Source organism: Phocoena sinus, chromosome 10, assembly GCF_008692025.1.
Source record: "Phocoena sinus isolate mPhoSin1 chromosome 10, mPhoSin1.pri, whole genome shotgun sequence".
In the NCBI taxonomy this organism is placed as follows: domain Eukaryota; kingdom Metazoa; phylum Chordata; class Mammalia; order Artiodactyla; family Phocoenidae; genus Phocoena; species Phocoena sinus.
The window spans coordinates 37,838,927-37,859,680 of record NC_045772.1 but is presented as its reverse complement, the minus strand read 5'-3'; the positions used below and the strand labels follow the sequence as shown (position 1 = coordinate 37,859,680).

At 32.6% G+C, this 20,754-nt stretch overlaps 1 protein-coding gene across 10 annotated transcripts in view; it reads right to left on the bottom strand.

Moving 5' to 3' along the window:
• PPFIA2 (PTPRF interacting protein alpha 2) overlaps nt 1-20,754 on the bottom strand; it is a 473,113-nt gene that overhangs the window by 163,674 nt on the left and 288,685 nt on the right. For 8 of the 10 annotated variants that reach the window (XM_032644985.1, XM_032644987.1, XM_032644989.1 and 5 more), the window contains 2 exons: nt 17,109-17,273; nt 10,997-11,071 (listed from right to left, as the gene is read on the bottom strand). In XM_032644985.1, the coding sequence (XP_032500876.1) occupies nt 10,997-11,071; nt 17,109-17,273 (240 nt within the window). The remainder of the gene's footprint in view (nt 1-10,996; nt 11,072-17,108; nt 17,274-20,754) is intronic. The other 2 variants (XM_032644995.1, XM_032644993.1) reach the window with 1 other exon arrangement.

Below are 20,754 nucleotides of genomic sequence, written 5' to 3'. Positions count from 1 at the left end.
GTAATGAATAAAATAAAACTTAATAAAAACCCTGGACAGTCAAAGCTTGAGTGAACTTCCCAGGTTGGAGAATTATCTCACATTCAATTCAAGGAAGGTAATGCATCCTGTGGACAGTGGAAATTTAGCATTTGGAACCGTCCCAGACTCTGCCCTGTGTGTTTCTTTCCTTGGCTAATCTTGATCTGTATCACTGCCCTGTAATAAGCCATAACTGTAAATGCAATAATTTTTTTCAGTGAGTTCTGTCTTTCTAGTGAATTATCAAAGCTAAGAATGGATCTGGGAGCCCCAGGAACTTTCAGTTGGTGTCAGAAGTGAGGCAAGTCTTGCGAACGACTGTGCCCTGGAGCTTCGCAGTTTGGCTAAATGCTGGTAATGGCGTTATGGATTGAATGTTTATGTCCCCCTCCACCAAATTCATATCTTAAATCATAACCCCCAATGTGATAGTTGTAGGAGGTGGGGTCTCTGGGAGGTGACTAGGTCGTGAGGGTGGAGTCCATATTTAATGGGTTTTAGTGCCCTTATAAAAGAGACCCCAGAGGTCTCTCTCATTCATTCTGCCAGGTGAGGACACAGTAAGAAGGCACCATCGGTGAACCAGGAAGCAAGTTCTTATCAGACACCAAATTTGCCAGTTCCTTGATCTTTGGCTACCCAGCCTCCAGAACTGTGACAGATAAATGTTGGTTGTTTAAGTCACCCAGTCTATAATAGTTTGTTTTAGCAGCCCAAAACACTAAGACAAATAAATAGTATATGGTAAATACAAGCTGATCAAATTTATGATGTTTTCTGCTATCAACTTTTTATAAAGTAAAATCATGAGCAGTCAAGTTACTAATTACACACACACTCACATACACAAAACAAGATTAAAGCAATTTGTGCATTCTTTTTGTCCATACATTTCCTTTTAGCATCCCCAAAGCTCACCAATTTGGAACTTCCAAATTTCTCAACATTTGAGATCCACTGTTCTTCCCTGCCAAAATGAAATGGGAACAGAGAAGTGCTGCCGAAATCCTCTGATATTGTTTAGTAGAACTTGAGGTCTCACATTTTCTACACTGAAAGTATAGGGACTAATACAATGCTATCACGCTGTTTATTTCAGGACTTCAGGCAGCATCACCCTGAAGTGTACACCAAGGGAAAACATTTAGATGCAAAGTTTAAAATCCAGTAATTGAATTTATCCAAATAACTGCAAATAGCATCTAGATGTTTTAATGTATCTTTTCTGTAGAGTTAAATGTTTAATTTCAACCCAGTATATGGCAGTTGAAATGCAGGTTAATTTAACTAGTTGATTTAATGCGTGTCATTAATTAATCCCTATTTTATCTTTCTGTCAATATAGTGAAGCTATGATCCTTGAAGTAATCCACAGAAATACAACAAATATAAAGATGTCATGATGAATTTAAATAACTGGTAAAAGTTAAACTGTTGATTTGGAAACACAGTTTTCATATATAAAGAAAGTTTGCTATTAAGAGAAAGGCCAGGCAGCCTTGTGCCTACTGTTAAACACTCAAATTTGGAGTCTGATATCCCGGACTTGGATTGCTACTTACTAGTGATAACATGCAAAACAATTCACCTAGTTCTTTGAAGCCTCAGTTTCAAAATGCTAGTAATAATTACAATTCTCTCAGATGTTCATTGTGATGATTAACTGAAAAGTGTGTGTGTGTGTGTGTGTGCATGTGTGTTGCGGGATATGTACAGTGCTTAGCCAGGCACACAATAGTCTCCCTCAAATTTGTAGATGCTATTATTTTTACAAGCTGCATAAAGGAGTGAATTGCAAAGTCATTTATAAAGTGCATGTGCTACAGAATCATCCTATGAATAATAAGGTTTTTGTTCCTTTAATAAAAGGAGATTTTGTTCTGAGTATAAAATAAAGTACTGTTATTTTATCAGCATGTTCAAATTGTCAACAGAAGAGAGTTTTCATCTACTTAACTAATAACTACCTGATATTCACCTTTTGAATGTAATAATCGCAATACAACTTTAGTACTTCAAGTTTACAAAGTGTTGCCTTGTATATGATTTTATCTAAACATCATGACTTCTTTGAAAGATAGGCTAGTCCAAAATTTATTAATATTCCATTTCACAGATGAAAAAGCTGAGGTGCAGAGAGGTTAAATAAATTGCCAGGGATTATAGAATCAGTAAGTGATAGATATAGGAGTCAACTCAAACTGAAATCTTTTGACTTGAATTTAATATTCTTTTTTATTTTTACTTTGTACCTTGTATCTCACTAAATTTCAGTACTCTACTTACATTTTTTAAAAGATAAGTAATCTCTCAAATATTTAGCTTTAAAATTAATAAGACTACTCTAATAAACACATGTGTAAAATAATCGTGATGCTTATGATCAAAGTATTAATATCAAGCATGATCTTGCTATTAATAGAAAGAGAAAAAAACAGTTCATGATCTCCATGTGCAAAGATAAAACAACCAAGTCTGCCATCACAAGAAAAACAAACCTTATACTTTCCTTAAAGAAAAGATTCTAACCAAAACAGGAGAATTTGAAAAGACTTACGAACAGACTTCAAAAGTCTCATAAACAACAGGAGACAATTTTAAACTATATTTTAAACAATTGCTTCATAGAGGTCTTGGAAATAGTAAAAACAGTGGAAGTAGCAAACAGCAATTTCTTTAGCTCTCTTTTCACTGTTGGGTTTTAACATACATTGTCATAAGGTGTCTTGATTTCTTTCAATGTGGGAAAGATTCTTTGTACTGGAACAGTACAATTATCAACAGCAAAGAAGACATTTTTCTATTGATGATAATAATTTGGGTAATTTACAGTTTCTACACTTATTTTTATAATGCAGTATAGTAAAGAAACATCTAGAGGTATAATGAGGAACCTTAGGCCTTTGTAAATAACTATGGGTTTGACAATGTTGAAACTTCGAGTTTATCAATATAAAGCAAAAAAGGACATCATTCAACTATGATTAAACTCTTCCATTAAACAAAATCAATTAAGAACTATACAATTTTCTAACCCAAAATGATACAACTCCAACAGGAAGAGTAGGTTCCCAATAAGTGGCTTTATTGGAGACTCGTAACATTTTGGAGACTCCTAACTCGTAACTTTATTGGAGACTCGTAACATTTGGCTTTACTGGAGACTGGTAAAGAATTTTTCACTGTCTTCAAGGGATGTAAGTTTGGAGCTGCAAGGATGCCCTTACCTTTTGCAAACACTGTTGTCATTTAAAAAAATACTATTTTTTGTTAACTTGAGCCATGGTGACTTGCTTCAATGTTAATAAAGCACAAAACTTATATTTGACTTTCTGTTAGAATGTTAATTCACAGCTGGTCATGGAATATACTAATAATGAAAACAGTTTCATACAGTTACTAATGATGAAACTAAATTAACCAGCTGAATTGTGATGTGTGGTATACATAAACATGCAGGAAATTAGAAAGCTGTTGTAAGATTAATCATTTTTTAAAGGCAGTGAGAGACATAAAGTATTAAATCTGCTTTTATCTCATAGAACAGGAAAGAAACAGAATTAAGAGAACCAAAGAAATGAGTAACTGGCAAAGGGTCTATCAAGATAAATAATTATCAATTTTAGGGTTCTGAAATAATTTAACTTAAGAATTTTTTCCGTGGTGTCTTTTTCTACATCTGGAATTTTCCACTGACAGATATGGCAGTTTTAATTTGAAGAAAAAAATTACTTGGTCATTTCATTAATTCTGCAAATAAGTGATCCTATAAATTTAGGTGAGTATTGCTATCAGCTCCCCCAAGGCAAATTTTTCTAATAATTACTGCTCAACAACTTTTCCACTTTCCACATGTTTTTCTGGATCATCTTTATCAAATATCTTTCTAACTATTTAAATATAGAGTTGCTCATGGATTTCAGAAGCTTCCTGATTTTTACCCCTGTCAAGTTTAGGGAAACATTTTACCTCTGGACCAAAGTCATCTGAGACAACGTTAGTTTCATATTTGTATCTCTTCCTTTCAAATTATGATGAATAACAGAACTTCATAGATTAGATAAGGAAATACCATGGTGAATCCATGTTGCTTCAGTTCATAAGTTCTGTGGAAACTGGCTTTATTTAATTTGCCAGGGTAATGTAATGAGAACTTCCTCTGGGTCTACCATCCCACCCTAAAATGTCCTTGCTTAGTCTTATTGACTCTTTGCCATATTCTACATTATCGTATTCTTAGTCTCCTTAAACTCAGTAAGGAGAATTTCCACTTCCCTTATCAGATAACCCATTTCCTCGGCAAGACTCTCTGATAAAATTGCTATGTCTTCTTTCCTCTCCAAATCAAAATCTTCATTCATCTCTCTACTACACATTCTGTTCTCCTTCCTGCATTTCTCAGAGGAAGGAGTTCCACTACTTGCCATTGATCTCCAAATCACGCTTATCCTCTTCCGTGTTGTCCATCAATAATCCCTTCTCCTTTGTCTCTTCTTCCTTTGCATCGGCTGTAAGCATTTTCAACAGGCCGTCTTTCAATATTGCCTAATTATTTAGCTTTTAGCCTCCTCTCTCCTTCATTGCCAAACTTCTCAAATGAGTATTCCTCACTGTCTCCCATTTTTAGACTTCTAATTGACTCAAATTCTTTTCATCACAGCTATTCTCCTTTCACTATAGTTTACTAAAACTGTCTTTGCAAACATTTTCAGTGACCTAATTGTAAATCTAATCACCTCATAGTAGACATATTCCTACATGTCTTCATGCGACATTTAATACTGTCGACCACATCCAATCCCTACACTTAAAACTCTCTCTCTCCCTCTCCCTCTTTCTATCATTTCTTTGCTTCAGGGACTCTTGACTCACTTGAGTCTCACATAACATCTCTCGTTGCTCCTTCCCTGCCTTTTATTTGCTTTTGGGGGTAGGTTCCACCTTTGCCTGTATCTATTTACCTTTTCCATATTTCCATTCATTTCCATGGATTCAACAGAGTACTAGTTCTTAACTCAAAAGACTGTTGTGATGATTAAATGCATAATGTATTTAAAACAATGGCTGTATTCCGTAGTCCTATAAACCCCCAAAATGTGAATCTGCTGCCTCTAGCTCCCCTCACCATCTTGATCCAATATTCTTCTGAATATGAATGATACCTGGTTTGCCCATAAAGTTCTTTAATTTTTCCTTAGGAAATTAGACTTCAGGAATGAGGTAACATGAAATGCTAATTTCCTTAAGAAAATTCAAATTGAAAGTTGATAAATTCAGTGGTTGGAATAAAAAAAAGCAAAGAATGAAAGCAACATAAAAATATAGTTCAGTCTACAATTAAATGTGCCAGCTCTTTTTTATATATAATACAATCATGCAGAAAAGCTTTTAAAATACGTACAGCTGTGTATTCACTGAAAATTAGTCTGTCAATTGAATATTTACTGTAGCTTCTGAATAATTCATTTTGTCTGGTTTAATTAAATAATTAAAAAAGCATATGGGCTTCTGCTAAAGGAGAACACATTGTTAGAAGGTAATCTATTTATTCCTCTTTATTTCCTTTTACTGTACATTTTTTGTAGTTTTCTAATTTTAAGCAGTAACAAAAATATTCTGCGAGAAATAAAGACTTGATTGTATTTTCTCTGTCTAAATAATCTGGACTCACTTTTCTAGGACAATGGCCTGGAAAATGTATTCAGTGCTAACAATACAATCTGCCCTTGCAGGGCTATTCAAAGAGGCATAAAATGACAGCAAATTTCCATTATGTATATATATTTATTTACAATATTGTTTTGATTCTTTCATTTATATCTATATTTCCCACTACTAACAGAACATAAGAAATGCCAGATTGTTCAAGTTCAAGTTCTCTGTGCAAGTTCTGTATTTTGCAACACTAGCCCTTTCTTTCAAGAAACAGTAGTGATTTTTACAAATCTGAACTATAAACACAGTACCTTGATTAGGATATATATTTTTTCATCTTTAAATTTTATACACTGGTCTGCAAACTTAAAAATCTGGTTATATTTCTTCCCTTTAAAAAACCCTTTGCTGACCCATCATTGTCTACAGGACGAAGCCCAGGCTCTAGGCATCCCTAACTCAGATTTGCCTTTCTCTGCAGCCTCGTCCCCATCTCTACTACTGCCTGCTTCCCTTTTCTTCCTCCACCTCCAGCTGACAAGCTCTTTGTAGTCACCCTTCAAATTCTAGGTAAATTTTTTGCTCTAGGAAGATTTAAAATTTTTTTTCCAGCTTTATTGAGATATATATAATTGACAAATAACATGTGTAAGTTTAAGGTATACAATGTGAATATTTGATATATGTATATATTATGAAATGATTACCACTATAAGGTTAACTAACATATCTATTACCTCACATAGTTACCATTAGTTTTTTTTAATTTAATTTAATTTTTTTATACAGCAGGTTCTTATTAGTTATCTATTTTATACATATTAGTGTATGTATGTCAATCCCAATCTCCCAGTTCATCCCCATCCCCATGGTTACTATTTGTGTGTGTGTGTGGTGAGAACATTTATGACCTACTGTCTTAGTAAATTTCAAGTATACTATACAGTGTTGTTAACTATAGTGCACATACTGTACATCAGATCCCCTAATTTTATTCATTTTATAACAGAAAGTTTATATTCTTTGACAAACATCTCCCCATTTCCCCCACACCCCAGCTTCTGGCAACCAATCTACTCTGTTTCTTTGTGTTTGACATTTTTAGAATCTGTATATAAATAAGATCATACAGTATTTGTCTTTCTTTGTCTAACTTATTTCACTTAGTCTAATGCCCTCGAAGTTCATCCTCATCCATGTTGTTGCAAATTGCAGGAATTTTCTAGGAAGATTTTTATAACACCATCTGCTTTTCCTCATTCATGCCCATACAATTAATTACTCTCCTTTGTAATACTACTAAAGCTTGTACTTTCATTTTCACTTTAGTCTTATTGTATTGTAATTACTTTTTATTGTGATAAAAGGTATATAATATAAAATGTACCATTTTAACCATTTTAATTGTACAGCTAAGAGGCAATAAGTACGTTCACATTGTTATGCAACCATCACTGCCATTCAACTTCAGAAATTTTCACATCTTCCCAAACTGAAATTCTGTATCCTTTAAATAATAACTCCTTATTAAAGTTACTTTTTACCATGTTTATCTTCCATAACAGACTTGAGAGAATTGTTGCTTTATTAATATCTTAGTTTATCAATATGTTTATACCCAGTACTTAATGCAATGACTGACAAACAGAAAATGCTCAATAAATGTCTGTTTAATTGACGCATCATTATCAAAATCACATATCAGATGACTATGTCAGCTAGCCATATCAGATTGTCAACTTTCCAGCTCTACTCCACCCAACCCCACAGTTCACAAAAAGAAAAAAAAAAGAACATACTTTCAGTGGATTTCACTTTACCAAAACCAAAACCCAAACCAAAAAACAAAACACTACAAAACAAAAACAAAACTACACCTTCAGAGCTTTCTCGTTTCATAAAGTATAAATTCCAAATTCTGAGCATGGCATTCAGGGTTCTCTAGGATCTGCATCCTGTCAGCTCTCTACACTCCTATATCTTTTCATACCCTAATTCTTACCAATACAATATCATCCATTATCCCTAACACAGGCAATTTTAGGTTTCCTTAATCATACTGTTTGCTCAGCTTGAAATGTTTCTCCACAGTTTTGAAGCCAAATCATTGTTTTCCTTCAAGGGTGAAGCCTTCTTTGATACTTTGGTCTAGAATGAATACCTTTCTCTCTGCTCTTTTGCACTTTGTTTGGGTCTCTATTTTATATTAATTTAGTTCTGTACTAAATTACATCTTACTTATATGTTTATATGTTTGTCTCCATCACTGGAGTGCAAATTATATAAACATTTGCATAATGCTTTAGTAATTATTTTATTTTTTTCTATTTCTTCCTGTCAGGAACTCACAGAATTTTCTGCACATAGTAGTTGCTCGATAATTATATTTTGAAATAACAAACAACTTAATTTAATAATATGATCAGTGTATTGCTGTTTATTGAGCATGCCTCAGGTTGTTCAAACTATCTATTAAGGGGATAGCCAAGGAATAATGTGAAAACACCAGGTAGAATGAACTCTATACAATGCAATCTGACAAATATATGTTGATCACAAGGTTTATATCACTGTACTGAGTGAAATAAGCACAAATAAGCAAGACATAGCCCTCTTTCTCAGGGAACTAGGCTTAGACAGGTATATAATTAACTCTAATACTTGTTGAACAGTCATAATAAATGCTGAAGCAATGAGATTAAGCAATTTAAACTAAGAAGCAATGACTATTGGCAAGAAATCATAAAAGAGTTCATGTCATAAAAGAGGTGATGTCTGAACTTGAGTTTAAATGGGAAAGTATGATTTCAGTGGGTGAATTGGGGTTGTGGAGACATTCCAAGAGAGACATTAGCATAAGTAAGATTTAGAGTCAGGAAGAATGTTGGCTGCTTTCAAAAACAGTGAATATTATAACTTAACAAGAACTTAGAATGACTCAGAGTAGCAGGGGTAATAGGAATTAAGGGTGATTTTTAGGTTAGGACCACTGAAGAGGTGCTCAATAGTATATTACAGGTCTAGTAGTAGATACCATTATATTTTAACATATATAAATATGTAAATTATATTATTATGTTAGTAGTATATTAATATGGCATATGTTACATTATATTACATGTCTGAAAATATTATGAAAAATAATCAATATGATTGGAGCTTTGCTTAGCTGTTTTCACCCTGAAGAATTATATAGCAGAAAACATACTGTAATATCCCAGTTGAGAATAATGAAGATCTGAACTACAGTAGTTTTAATGTATATAGAAAAAGCTGAGGGTAAATGGATGTAGGGTAGACTGTGGACATAGTTAAATGTATGGATTGGAATCACCTGAATACATAGAGCTAAGATAAATTCAAAGATAACCACATTTTCAAGCAGGAGAGAACAGTGGTACATTAAGAGAAATAACCTCTCTGGGCTCACTTGTAAAACAATAGTAGTACCTAACTTCCAGTATCATTTTGCTGATATATGTGCACTTAGACTAGAGCCTAGAGATTTAAAGCACTCGGTAAATATTAGCTATCATTATTATTAATTTATCAATAGAATAATCTAATATGGAAAATGGCATCTGACTCTAAAATATATTTATTATTTCATTTCTTTATAAGCATAATGAAAATTTATTAAAAAAATCAAACACTATAGAAATATATAGTACATATTTGCAAACACCAAAGACAACTAATAATAACAGTTTGGTATTTATATCCAAAATTTATTTTTCCTAGTCCTATAATAATGTGTTATTATTACTTGTAATTGTGCAAAATTGGGAGCATTCTCTGCAACTTCTTCCTTTGTGTATAGTAGAACATTTTGGATCTTTTCAGAACAGAACACATAGTTATCTCATATTCTTTTTAAGAAGACTGATTATTTCACTGCATTAATGTACCATAGAGAACCTAAGGGGACACAAGGAAAAATTAAGTGGAGATCCAGGCCCATTAGCACATATGGTGCCTTTGTGTAAACTAGAAAAATTGGTCCCTATAAGTGGTTACAGTCCCTTTAGTGCATGTCTTCATTATCAAACCCTAAGCTGGTTTTTAATCCTTGATTAACCCCTGCTGAACACGTGTGTCAGAGAACAATTTATACAAACATTAGCAAAGCAAAGTCCTGTGGAGATGCCAAACCAATGTTTACAATCTTTTGTGGAGCTCAGAAAAGAGCATGGACTTTGAGCTATAGATTTGGTTTCTTTTTCACCAGAGTCATCATTGAAACCTTGGATGGATGAGAAATGGATGAAGTCTTCATGGAAGAGATTATATAAAGAAAAGTGTTAAAGGGTGATAACTCCAAAACCATCTGTGAGAATGGGAAATTCATTGCTCAGTTTAAATTGTTGAACCTAGGACAAACAAAAGCCTATAGAAGCTCGTTTAATTGGCCTAGCTTATTTAAAAAAACTAGGGAGTTTGTACCAACAAGATTTTTAGCATGGTTGAAAATGTGTGTTTGTTTATGTGTGAAATGTAAATGTAAACATTACTTTGTTAAGAATCTCTTGGTAAGACTTATAATTAATGACACTGGCCTCCCACTTTCTTAATTATTTAAAAGTAGGAAGTTATTACTAAATAGTTTTAGTAACAATAATACCCCCATTTGCATTCCTGGAATAAACACCTGAAAAAGGTAGCCTTGTAAATAATCTGAGAGAGGGAGAGAGAGACAGAGGCAGAGAGACAGAGAGAGAGAGATGGGGCTATTTTAGTGCCCTATATACATTTAATTTGAGATCTATTTATCTATCACCTATTCACCTATCTATATCTTATCTAATGACCCAAGTTCATTTGTAGACAAATAACCAAAGAAGTAAAATCTTCTAAGGAAAAAACAACTCTTTAAATCCCATGGATGATTATAAAATACTTTCTTAGAGTTATGAATGAGAGCAAAAGAGTGGATTCAATGATGCCACTAAACATGGGAACAATGCTTCATCTGTAACATTTTCTAAATTTAACAGATATTTGACGTGTTTTCCAGTTTTGGAGCTGTGTTTTACTTCTCAAAAGGCCCGGCGTTCTGACTGCAGTCTTTCTAAATCCCCACCTCACTAGCTCTCATATCACTAGCTCATGCTAATTCTCCTTTCATCTCTTAATGACAGATCTGAATCACCAGAAATCAGAAAGCATGACTCTGGCAACTAGTTTTAACAGGTCTTGTTCAGTGGCATATACCAAATGTAATTTATTTTTTGTGACAGCTTTAATAAAAGTGACGTGAAACACAAGGGATATAAGGTTAGCGATATTGCACCTCAAAAGAGGAGAAAGTTTGGTATGTTACCTCCTGATTAGCAGCAGCTAGTTCTTCTTCCAGTGCAGAGACTCTTTCTAAAGAAACCCTCAGTCGCTCCCTTACCTAGAAGAAAAACCAAAATATGTGCAGTAATGTACATCCCATACATAGTAAACTGTGCTGAATCCATTAACATTATCAGAGACAGTCACATTTGTAAAAGTATTAAAGTATATATAGCCTTAAGTGCTCAGGAATACTATGACTACATTGTCACTTCATAGTATGACTGTATTAAGGGATTTTCTTGTAAGCAAGTCCTTCTAGTGTTTCGTGACAGAGTTTACAATGGGGTTGAAGATCAACCCCTCTTGTTCTGAATTCTGATTCATAGTAAGTGGAGGCAAAGTTCAAAAGTTTATTATGAATTCATTTGAAAAACAGTCAATGATTAAGCATAAGATATAGGCAAAAAACTTTCTACTTCTTTAAAATAATAACTATGTTTTCCTTTGACATTTAGTACAAAATAATTTGTCTAAAAGCAAAGGATTCTTAGAAGCTGAAAAATGTCCACTGCTCATGAAATTAATTTTGTATTAGTTAGAGGTCTACATTGTTATTGAGGGATTGGAAAGTATATATCTACTCTGGAATTCCTAAATACTTTTCAGATACCAAAGGTTAAACCATTATATTTTATAGAACCAAAGACTGCACATTTAGTTTGAAAGTAATGATTTCCAAATGTTTCATACACAAATGAAACTCAGAGAAGTGTTTCTTTGATCCTTGCTTTCTTAGAACTTCTAAAATTGTTTTAGTTATTATATGTTCAGATCTATAGGTATGCTCCATATTAAATTTGTCAAAAGTAGAAAAGTTCAGAGAAAGAAATTTGGTTAAACTAAAATAAATGACTACAGCAATTTAATTTTCCTTAAAAAAAAACAACAAAGTTTATAGCTTCAATTCAATATGGAATTCATGGTGAGTTTTAGATTATTTATGAATTAACATTGATTTACCATGGGGATATAACCGTGTGCATTTTAATTATAGAAATAAATTATTTAAATGAACATTCATTTTAGTAATTTATTAATGGTATATTTTAATTAATGGTCTTTTTCTTTTTTTAGCAAGATTTAACTGGGACTATAAATACATAAAATATCTAAAAACCTAGATACATAGTAATTTTAAAATTGAAGTTACAAAATTATTTTCTAGTTAGCAAAAAAACAAGTGATATCCTATGAATCTAGAATCTAATTAGAAATTTTAAAAAATCTCAATTATTTTAGTAATGTATAATGATAACTGAAATATATTCAGGTGACTGGGTACACTTAACTCCTGAAATACATCTTGAATAAGAAAGAATTAATGCCTGACTGGAATTTTAATATTAATTATACTTAGGTTCAAATTCTCTGAGAATTAGTAATACATATATAAATGGACATTTCATATCAAAGATAATCACAGAGGATCCTTCATGATATTTAAGTATGCCAGATGGGCTGCCAGGTACCAGTGCTGTTAGACAAATATCCAATTGTTCATAAAAATGCATAAAACTAATGCTGATTCATAACCGAACAAGAGCTTCTTAGAAGGAAATCTTTAATGATTTGACTTGGGGAATACTTTTTTCATGAGTGCTTGGATAGATGCAAACAAAGCAAACATCCCAAAGGCATGAAAATGAGGAGGATTGCTGATATGTGGAATGCAGATATCAACAAATATCTTAGTAGATGTCCTTGTTATTTAATAGAGATGATTATAAAGTTTTATGTCCACTTCCTAAAATAGCAGCTATAAAATATGGGTATTCTGATAAAAATCTAAGAATCCTAGTTGATGAGAAAAGCAATATGAAACAGTCTAAATATAAATTAATCTCAACATATGCAACATAATCAGATCACATTTAGACTGCAGTAAAGAGGTTAAGGCACTATATTTAAAGACATTCTGATGCATTGGGATGTTCCTAAAAGAGTCATGCAAGCCACATAAGGAGCAATTGAAACCAGGCTATACTGCGGGTTAAATGTCTTCCTTTCTTTGTTAAACTGAAAATCACAGAAACTGTTCCAAACTGTTTCAAATTTACCACAAGTTAAGCATGTATATTCTTATTATATTGAGCCTTCGAGCAGTAAAAATTATCAAGCTTTTCAAACAATATGAAAAATCACCCCTCAATACATTTATAACAGATTTGCAACTTGAAATTATATTATATACAAAGTAATGAACCTAAAACTCTCTTCACAAGAAAATAAAAACAATTGCTGAATATATTTTGAATTCATGTTATAAATGTAAAAATTGATGTTCCAAATATTAATACATTTATGATATGAATGCTTTATTCACATTTATATGAGGAGGAAGTATTCTCTCTGTATTTATTTCTTGGGTAAGACTCAAATGAATGAAACATATTTGCTTCCTCTTGCACTAATCTCTGCTAAACTTGGTAAAGGAAAAACAAAGGGAGGATCCAAAGGAGTAACCTTTCTAGAGTATAAAGGAATCTAACATTTTATCTTGTCTATATAACTGGAACTCCAGTGGTAAGAAAAAATAGTATTTCTGACAAGGCTTGCAGCTTTTTGCACTGCTCTGAGCACAGCACCAGCAGAATGCCATAATATCCTTATTTTTCTTGTTGAATTTGGTGTTCTTTTGAAGTTATCTAGACAAGAAAAAACTATAGTTTTAATTTTTTCCTAAATATAAGTACACAGTTGATGGTCTTGGCTATATACTTTACTTTTTCTAGTTTTTTGCTATTCAATTACATTCAATTAATCTATTGTCCACATAGTCTTTAAGATATATTGATTGCTTATTTATAGAGCTATAGTATAACATCCCAAATATATTTATGTACATCTAGAATTTTTGATTTCTAATTTCATGTCACATTTATTTTCTTCATAGTGGTATGAAAAAATAATTAAAGAGAAAAACATTTTCCCCAAAAAAAGATGTTTCAAGAGAAATGTTATCCCTGAGGATTAAAATAAGTCCCTAAGAATGACGAGTATGTTGCAGGATAAAGGACTTGGGTGGAAGAGCATACATTTCAAATTTAAATTAAGGTATGGCAGGGGTTTATTTTGGAATTATCAATCCTGCAACAGAAAGCATCGTGAGGGAATCTTAGACCAGACGTTCAAATCCAGTTTGGGCACTGTGATATTAGATCACAGGAATATATGTGGAGTGTATGTAACATGAGTTTTGGTTACATTTCCCATGCATACCCAGTATATCTTTTAAAAAAATACTCAGTGATATCTGAGTGATTGAAAAACACATGTATACTTCTCATTTCCTCCAGTCCACAGAATTGGTAAACATGTTGGAGACTTACGTCAAAATCACTGCTGGTCTTAGATAATTGTGTAAATTCTACCCTACAACTCAGTGGATATGTAAATAAGGACATCAATAATGAACACTGCTAGTCATTGTAACTGTCCACAGCTATGCTCAATCTTTTGTATTTTATTTATCTCTTCCTGTGTTCTAAACCTTCTGTGGTAAAGTTGGTAGTTTCTTGCCCTCGATATGATTAATTGCATCTTCTTCTGATATTCCACATATGTTTTAGCATAATATCCATAGCACTTAAAATAGAATATTATAATTACTTGTTCATATGTCTGTCTCCTTACCTCTCCTGATCTACACAAGAAGCTGTGAGCTATTCTTAGGGGAATTGTTTATGAAGGTGCTTAGGCACATATTAACCCCTTAATAACTAAATGAAATGTTAATTTAAATAAGCATGTGAATCAACAGTGATACCAATATCTTCACTTAGTTTGAAATTTTTGTCAAATGCTGAAATTTATCATTAACGATAACATTCATTAACATTTACTGAGCATTTGCCATATGCTAAGTACTGGCTAGGAGCTTTGCGTGTCAGACAATGCTATTAGGTAGGTATTAATATTATTCTCTTCATTCAAAAGAAGAGAAAACAGACTAAGAGACAATTAAGGTACTTGTCCAAGTCTGTCTAACTCCAAAGCCCAAGATCATAATATTTTTCCTTCAGGCTGTTAGGTATTACTTAGTTGATAATCAGTTCTGTTGCCCCGAACTCACCAATGTCCAGGGCACATTTGGTGAGTTACTAAACCCTATTACAATTCCTGGGGTCACAGTATGAAATACTTCATTTAGTTATGCTAAGTTCACTGAACATCTATATACTAAATTACTTTTAGATCCTAAATTGTACTACAACCATTTTCTTCTTAAATGTACTCACACCCATTAGGTTATTTGTCCTAAATGCTGTTTATTGCCTTCTATTCATTTTTTCATAAAAGCATCCCTCACCTAAGTGATGTGGGAGCACATCTAGGGAACATCTCAAATCACTCATTCTCAAGTCCCTCATTCAAGTCACTCAAAACTGTTAAGTTTTCTCTGAACAGGCCATGTTCTTTTCAAAGCTCTGGGTTAGTTCACATATTGATCATATTGCTTACAGTATGTTTACTTCTCTGCTTAAAAAGTCCTTACGCAGTCTAATACCCAGACCAAATTTCACCTCCTCTGTGAAGACATTCTTGACTTTCTCATCACTTCTTCAGGAAAAATTAGTCACAACTTTTCCTGTGACTCCATATCACATCGTATATATCTCTTCTTACCACTCCCTCTTATTGACATGTGAACTCCAGAACTATGAACTCCTCATTTGCAAAGAACATGTCTTATTTATCTTTGTGTGCTAAATATATGCCAAGGAGTCTGACACATAATAGATATTCTATAAATGTAAAGTCTTGCAAATTCTTAATAATGCAGTTTTGTAATAAGAAATGAAATATAATACGAAAGTAAACTATATTAAATTATTATTTGACATTTGATATTAGTTGATATTATATTCATCAGGGATTTTTATATAATATCCATTTCTGTTTTACTCAAAATTATTCATAAACTATTTGCCTCTCATACTAAAATTAAAAATAAGATACAATTTCTTCTTAATAATCTAGAAGACAGAATTATAGATATGCTATGCACATACTCCACATAAATCCCCTGCTGTAAGAACATCTGAAAGACTGATGATAAAAATATATATGTATATAAATATTAAATAGAGCAAAAAGTGTCTGTATGCTCAAAACCTATATATAGCTGAGTAATAATCCTTAGTTTGGATTTTAATGCTCAGAACTTGTCAGATACTTTACAATGAAGTGCCCCAATTCCCACTGTACAAAATCCTAAAGCCTTATTAATTTTAAAAAATTCATTCTTTGAAATTTTACAGAATTGAAATGATGTCATAAGCCTTACTAATATCCAAAGAATATTATCATTGTATTGGTTTATTGATGTCCATAGAGCTTATTTGAGTAACAGCTAAGAGAAACTTACAGTTACTTTAAAAAAGACCTAAAGCAGATTTTTCTACTAATACTTTATGCTGTTACCCGCAGAAACTCTTAAAACTGTGTTCAGAACTAAGATATTAGAAACCCCCAAAATAAAACTGTATGCTTCTAATATGAATCTCTAAAGGTTAAAGTATTTCCAATTTACACTTCAAGGTATGTTTTATTGTCAGTTAATAGTCTCCTATGTTGGCATCTATAGCCACGCACTTCAGAGGGATTAGGGAGGATAGAGACGGTGGGGTGGGGAGAGAATGAGAGAGAGAGGGAGAAACAGAAAGGTTAAATGACAATATTAAATTTCAAATGGCCATCTGGACTAGGACTCTCATGTGCCGTAATAGAAGTCTTGATAAACCATAGATTCAGACGTATTAAAAGAAGAAAATGTTATGAATAATATAATGAATGATGAATAATGAATGAATAATGAATAATACCAATATACATGTAATAGTCAGGGCGTGGTTTTTTTTTTTAGTGATTTTTCCTATAGTTCAAATGTGTTCCTCTGAACTGACTGACTTCAGCAGCCAGTAAGAGTCATGGATGAAGACAAGGAGCTTGATGCTGATGACAAAAGCACAGTTAAGCCTGAAATCTTTTGTCAATACTATACCCTTTTTCCAGTAGTTTTTTAAAAAAAATTCAGCTTTATTGAAGTATAATTGACATAAAATTAGAACAATCCTTTCACAATACTATACCTTTTCATCCAAGGCCTTGTGGTGCTCAAATAAAGATTTCAGCGCCTTGAGAACCTCAACTTCGCTGGACACTCCCGAGGGGGATTGGGCTTGTCGCTTCACCACCGTCATTCTTAGTGACCTTTCATGTCGTGACACAAGGCACTCCAAATGCTCCAGTAACAGCTATTGGGTTTAACAGAAAATGTAATTATCTTATGGATACAAGTCACTAATACATACAGATGATTTCCATTTTAGTAGATTTCAGATTTATATAGTATCTAATGATAACCTCAGATTATACTACAGATAGCATCAATGAAGCACAAATCTGAGTTCATGAACCAGGGTTCATAAAGTATATTAAAAGTAAATTGCATTTCTATCAAGTAACAATTTACTGAATTTAAAATATAATGTGAATTATATGCATTCTTTTAGAAGATTTAATAATTTCAGTTTAAATTGAGGAGAACTAGAACACACCATAATATGATCCAATAGGATAATGACTGAAGAACATTGAACAAAGCATGATGATTTTGTTAGAGAATAGAACTGAAAGTCAAAATTAATTTCACTTATATCTGATCATTTAAATTTGAAGGAAATGAGTATAATCACCATGTTGCTTTAAATGTGATTATAGTTATAATCATAGGTTGTTATAGCAATTATAGTGGTAACACTAATGATTTTATTCACAATTAAATTCTTAGATTACATAATAGAAAAATATATGTAGCCAACTGGAATATGGTAACTGAGACCAGCAATAGTCATTTTGAGAAAAGAGGTTAAAGGACATAATTTTTAAACTGTCTACTCTGGAACCTACATTCACCAGTCAGTGTCTGGTGCCATGATAGAGACTAGGGGAAAGTTCAGTGAACAATGTTTCATTCTGGTTCCAGACTCTATGCTCTAACTCTTCCCAGATAAATTTTGCTTTTAAATATTCTGTGAATTGGAGTTTCACCTTCATTTTATTTTATAAGTCAGTTCTGCAACTAAAAGCAAAGATATATGAAAAGAAAATTAAAAACTGTTATCAGTTATTAAAATTTCACTAGTGAAGAATAATATATGACTAGTAAGGAGGGGAGATTTTCAGAAGGCTAGTGAAAAGCATAGGCTAACAAATGATGTCTAGGCAAAATAAGCAGGAGTTCCTGAAACAATAAAGTAAAAAGCAGATATAAGATACTGAGGTGGAAAGAAGTAAAGAAAAACTATTTTCTTTCAAGATTTTTCCTAAAGCTTATACTGTAAAGAAAATTTGTTTTTAACAATGCTACCGTTAATTTCAGTGTCACATACTAGTATCATATTTCTTAGTTCTTTATGAGTTAATTTTGCTATATTCACTGTCACTAATTATGGTTCAATGTGTCAGAAAATTTTGCCTGTTATTAACACAAAAACCCCACACATATCTGAGATCCTAAAGGTATATAGATCAGTCGGCCAGAGTCATATGTAAGCATCAAAATAATATTAAAAGTTCTTCAATATGAAGTTGATACAATTAATATTTTCAAAGAGCTTTTCTTTTATTTACCAATCTCTGATTATATTCATGGTATTCTACTCTCTTGATTTCTATAGATACATGTGTGCATTGGTTAAATCCAAGCTGTTTCACATAGGTTATAGAGATTTGCCTATTTCTCCAACTTTATCTGCTGTTAGTCTTTCTCTGGCAAACTCTGCTCTAACCATGCCAGCCTACTTTCAGTTCCTCAGTCTTCCAAGCCTTTGCACGTGCTGTACCCTCTGCCTGAAATACTGTCCTTTGGCTCCTTAGTTGGTCAGCTCTTTCTCACCTTTAATTAAGTCTCAGTTTAAATATCACCCTCTCAATAAAGCATTTGCCCACTACTCTAGGTAAAGCATTTGTAGGTCTCTCTCTTCCAAGTCTTCATAACTCTCTATTTCATTCTCTTGCTTCATTTCTTCATATGATGTGTATAATTTCTTAAAAATAGTTTTACTAAATTTCATTCTATTTCCTCATTGAAATATAAGTTCCATGAGGATAGGCACCATGTCTGTCTTGATCTTTTCTGTATTTGAGTATTGGCTCAGTTCCTGGCATTTATGCATATGTAAAAATATTTATTGAATGAATAGAAAAAATTGATAAATTAGGTAAATTTCCCAGTGTACATTCTGGCCTATATCAAAGCTAAATCTGCAGCCATGGTTAATTGGCATTATTTCCTAAAAGCTTAAGCTAATTAACATGGTTAATATATATATATATATATATATATATATATATATATATATATGTATGTTTTAGGTAGATGATATACTTACAAAGAAACGACATAATACAAGAAAACTGGTTTCTCTAACTGTAAATTAGAGATGTCTTCATCTATACAGTAATTTAATAACTATTTGAGCTTCTAATATTGCATGGGAGTAGGTAGGATACAAAATTGTATAAGATATAATCTGTACCCTCTAGGCAAGAAACACAATATGAGTATTATATTGAAGCTATAAAGAACATCTGTTATTGGAGATTATCTAAATCTTTCAATCACACTCTTTACATTTGGTAAATTTCTCACAATGTTAATCCCACCTTCTCAACATAGAGTGCAAAAAACTATAATTCTCAGTGTTTGGTGCCACAGAGGTTCTATTAATTACACACATGCAAGAAATGAGCGGTATAAATAAGTTATAAGCCATATAAATAAGTTGGTGAAGGTATCTAGTATGCTCAATGGGAGGTGGAATCATGATTTTGCACAGAAAAGGAGAAAAAATCTGTTTACCAGCTTTGCAGTGAAGTTCTAAACTTTTTGACTGAAAGGTTAGGCTACAGACTGTTTTGGGTAAGAATTTCTTAATTACTGTTAAAAATCACTGTCGTCTACTTAAACTAGATAGAGAGTGAATTCTGTTATATGCAAGTAAGAATGCTATGACAGTACATCAGGTCATACTGACTGCTACCTTTCATTGTAACAGTCATCTGCCATACCCTGGTCATTGTTCCTTGAATGTCTTAGCAACTAGATTATTGTCATTTTTCCAGTGTTACCCCGGTTGTAATTCTTGGTGATTCTTATAACTCATTTAAATATATGAGTGATAACTCATTTAAATACATGAGTGATAACTCATTTAAATATATGAGTGATAACTCATTTAAATATATGAGTGATAACTCATTTAAATATATGAATTAAAGATGCTGATTTCTCCAGCATATTGGCATCTAAATTTCTAGACTTTGTGTACTCCAATGGTCTCAATTTCCCCCCTATTTCAGTAACTCACAATTATGGTTTCATGATAGATTCTACTGTTATCAATAAATGTGACTAATTTCAGTTTTTATTATACAACTCACAAATCATTAGTTTAGTTCAGTTATTTAAATGCTCAAACTCTAAAAATACTTGCACCTTCAATCTCTTTATCGTAGGAATTTATTACTACTTCTCACCATACTCTTGCCTTCACTTTCTTCTTACCCATCTTAAAATTTATAGTTCAGTCTTTAAAATCAATCTTTTCCATGTTCCTACAACTTCCAGAATCTAACCACTTGCCACTGAACCCACTTGCCACCTGGGCCCAATACCCATTATCTCCCACAAATTATTATAGTAGCTTCTTAACTGGTCCTCCTGCTTTCATC